This window comes from Wasmannia auropunctata, unplaced genomic scaffold (genome assembly GCF_000956235.1).
Source record: "Wasmannia auropunctata unplaced genomic scaffold, wasmannia.A_1.0 LD336051.1, whole genome shotgun sequence".
In the NCBI taxonomy this organism is placed as follows: domain Eukaryota; kingdom Metazoa; phylum Arthropoda; class Insecta; order Hymenoptera; family Formicidae; genus Wasmannia; species Wasmannia auropunctata.
In genome coordinates this window covers 574,414-576,914 of record NW_012026839.1, presented here as the reverse complement: position 1 = coordinate 576,914, position 2,501 = coordinate 574,414, and the positions used below count along the sequence as shown (strand labels likewise).

The window sequence follows — 2,501 nt, the reverse complement described above, 5'->3', positions numbered from 1 at the left end:
ACAAAAAGAATCACATCGTGTATGAAATTTTTAGGATCCGGTACCAGCGGAACCATGGTCTGGTAATAGAGATGCCTCGAAGCACGGAAATGTCTCCGTTCAAATGAATCTTTTCACACGCGAAATCGAGGGCGACGAAGATTGCCTCTATTTAAATGTGTACACCACGAAAATCGAACCTTCGAAGAAGCGTGCGGTAATGGTATATCTACACGGCGGTGGTTTCTATCTGGGTTCCGGTGATGCACTCTTCTACGGTCCCGATTACATCGTACGGAAAGATGTAGTTCTGATTACCCTGAATTATAGACTAGGCGTTCTAGGTATGTACATTACTTGTTTCAATATGCGTAATCATTGTTATATATTGTTCGTATCTGGCGTTTTCATTTAATAACTATTTAGATCTTCTTCCTATTTTAAACGAGTCACTTGGAGATATTGATATTTCTTGCAGACATTGCCAAAGTTAAATATTTTAAATATATATATTCGTAAAAGAAAATTAATATACAGAGATCCGTAGGATCGGAAGGATTGGAAGTTTTATTCGATAAATGCGCAGTTTTATCTCTAAAATTCTATGGTATACGTAATGTAAATTATAATATTATATGTTAACGCTCTAACATCGTTGTTAGCGCGTTCTAAATACTGGCCTACGGGCCAGAAAGTTAAATTCACATTTGTTTATACTGTTCGTACAGTCTACAATCGTTTCTTTTTCCTTTATTTTCTGCATAATAAGACTATTTTGTCAATTGATACATTAGAAATAAATTTTAGCGCGATTTACTTCAGATTCAATAAAGTAATAATATTAATAATCTATATACTTTTCATTAAGACAAATAGATTTTGATAAAATTCAATATTTAGTTTTATATTTAAAAAATTAATATTAAAAAAAAACATAAAAGTAAAAAGTACATTAATGTGTGTGACTTCAGGTTTCCTGAATCTTTACGATAAAGTAGCGACGGGTAATCAAGGTCTGAAGGATGTGATCATGGCGTTACGATGGATCCAGAAAAATATATCAGAGTTCGGAGGAGACCCTGAAAATGTCACTATCTTTGGCGAAAGTGTTGGTGGAGCCATCGTACATTATTTAACTCTGTCTCCTTTAGCAAAAGGTACAACGTATTTTCTTGATACAGACGCTCTTATTGATACACAATAATTTAGAATCATCAAATCCAATCTAATTTAATATATTTTAATATATTCATGAATTTTAATGAATAAATTTCAATTATTCATCATGTGCATTTTTTATTTCTCTCAATAAAAATATTCAAATACGTTTACATATAAAAAATAAAAAGCGCCGCGAATCTACTATAAATACATAATAAATCTATTCTTTGTTTTAACTAATTTTAAATTAGATATATTTTTAAAAATCTTTTTTATTTGTAATTTTTGAATACTAAATTCGAATAACAATTATAAAGTCATATTAGTAAAATGTTGAAATTTATAAAACAATTAATAACTTTCCGAAAGAAAGAGAGAGAAGGAGGGAGGGAAACAGAGAGAGAAATTTTTAATATAATCAATCACAAAATCATTAAAGAACCAATGATTACAAAAACACGCATCGATTTTAGTTTGCAAATTACGAAGAAGAAAGATTTTATAATAATAACAAATTCTATGAATTAATTTTTTTACAATTGTTTTACAGGTTTATTTCATAAAGCCATTTTGCAAAGTGGAGTTGTAAGGTGTCCCTGGGCCTTTACTGAAAGAGAACCACATTTGAACAAAGCTTTTTTACTTGCCGAGAAATTCGGAAAAGTGACCGCAGATCCAAAAGTCGCTTACGAGTTTCTTAAAACAATCGATGCCAAAAAGCTTATAGAGACCGAACAAAAGTCCCTCTTGACAGAAACAGTAATTATCTGGATATTCGAATTTTGACATTTGACTATGATTTTATAAGTGCAGTAAATTGTGCAGTATGCAGACTACAGATTGTACAAATAAAAATATTTTATAAATATCTCTTTCGCAGGAGCGTCAACAGCATAGCTTGATATTTACGCCTAGTGTGGATCACGAATCAGCGAATCCATTTTTCCCGGAAGATCCAGAAACGTTCATGTGCCGCGAAGCTAAAGTACCATTACTTTTGGGTTTTACTAGTCGCGAGGGATCATTCATTATATGCAGTAACTTTAACGGACGTAAGTTATTGCAACTTGAATCAATTATTTCTTATTATTGTTAGCTTAAAGAAAAGTTCATAAACAAATTCATTACATATGTATCACACATGCGATCATCTATAACGGACCGTATTAAATGTCTTTAAAATTATTTTAGATATAAATAAAGAGGAGCTTAAAAAAATCGATTCCGATTTCAAGAGTGTCATATTGCCCAGGACTTTATCGACTTTGCCAATTACAGTCGAAGAATTACGCTCTTTATATTTTGGTGACAAAGCAGTGTCAGAGGAAACTCTGATAAATTACGTTGATTTTGTTAGCGAT

The 2,501-nt window shown here is 31.5% G+C and overlaps 1 protein-coding gene across 1 annotated transcript in view; it reads left to right on the top strand.

Annotated features, from left to right (window-relative positions):
* LOC105451494 (esterase E4-like) overlaps positions 1-2,501 on the top strand; it is a gene marked incomplete at its 3' end in the record, with an annotated part of 3,136 nt that extends 635 nt beyond the window's left edge. The window contains exons 2-6 of the mRNA XM_011691975.1: positions 35-323; positions 951-1,136; positions 1,691-1,899; positions 2,021-2,192; positions 2,332-2,501. Of these exons, the coding sequence (XP_011690277.1) occupies positions 35-323; positions 951-1,136; positions 1,691-1,899; positions 2,021-2,192; positions 2,332-2,501 (1,026 nt within the window). The remainder of the gene's footprint in view (positions 1-34; positions 324-950; positions 1,137-1,690; positions 1,900-2,020; positions 2,193-2,331) is intronic.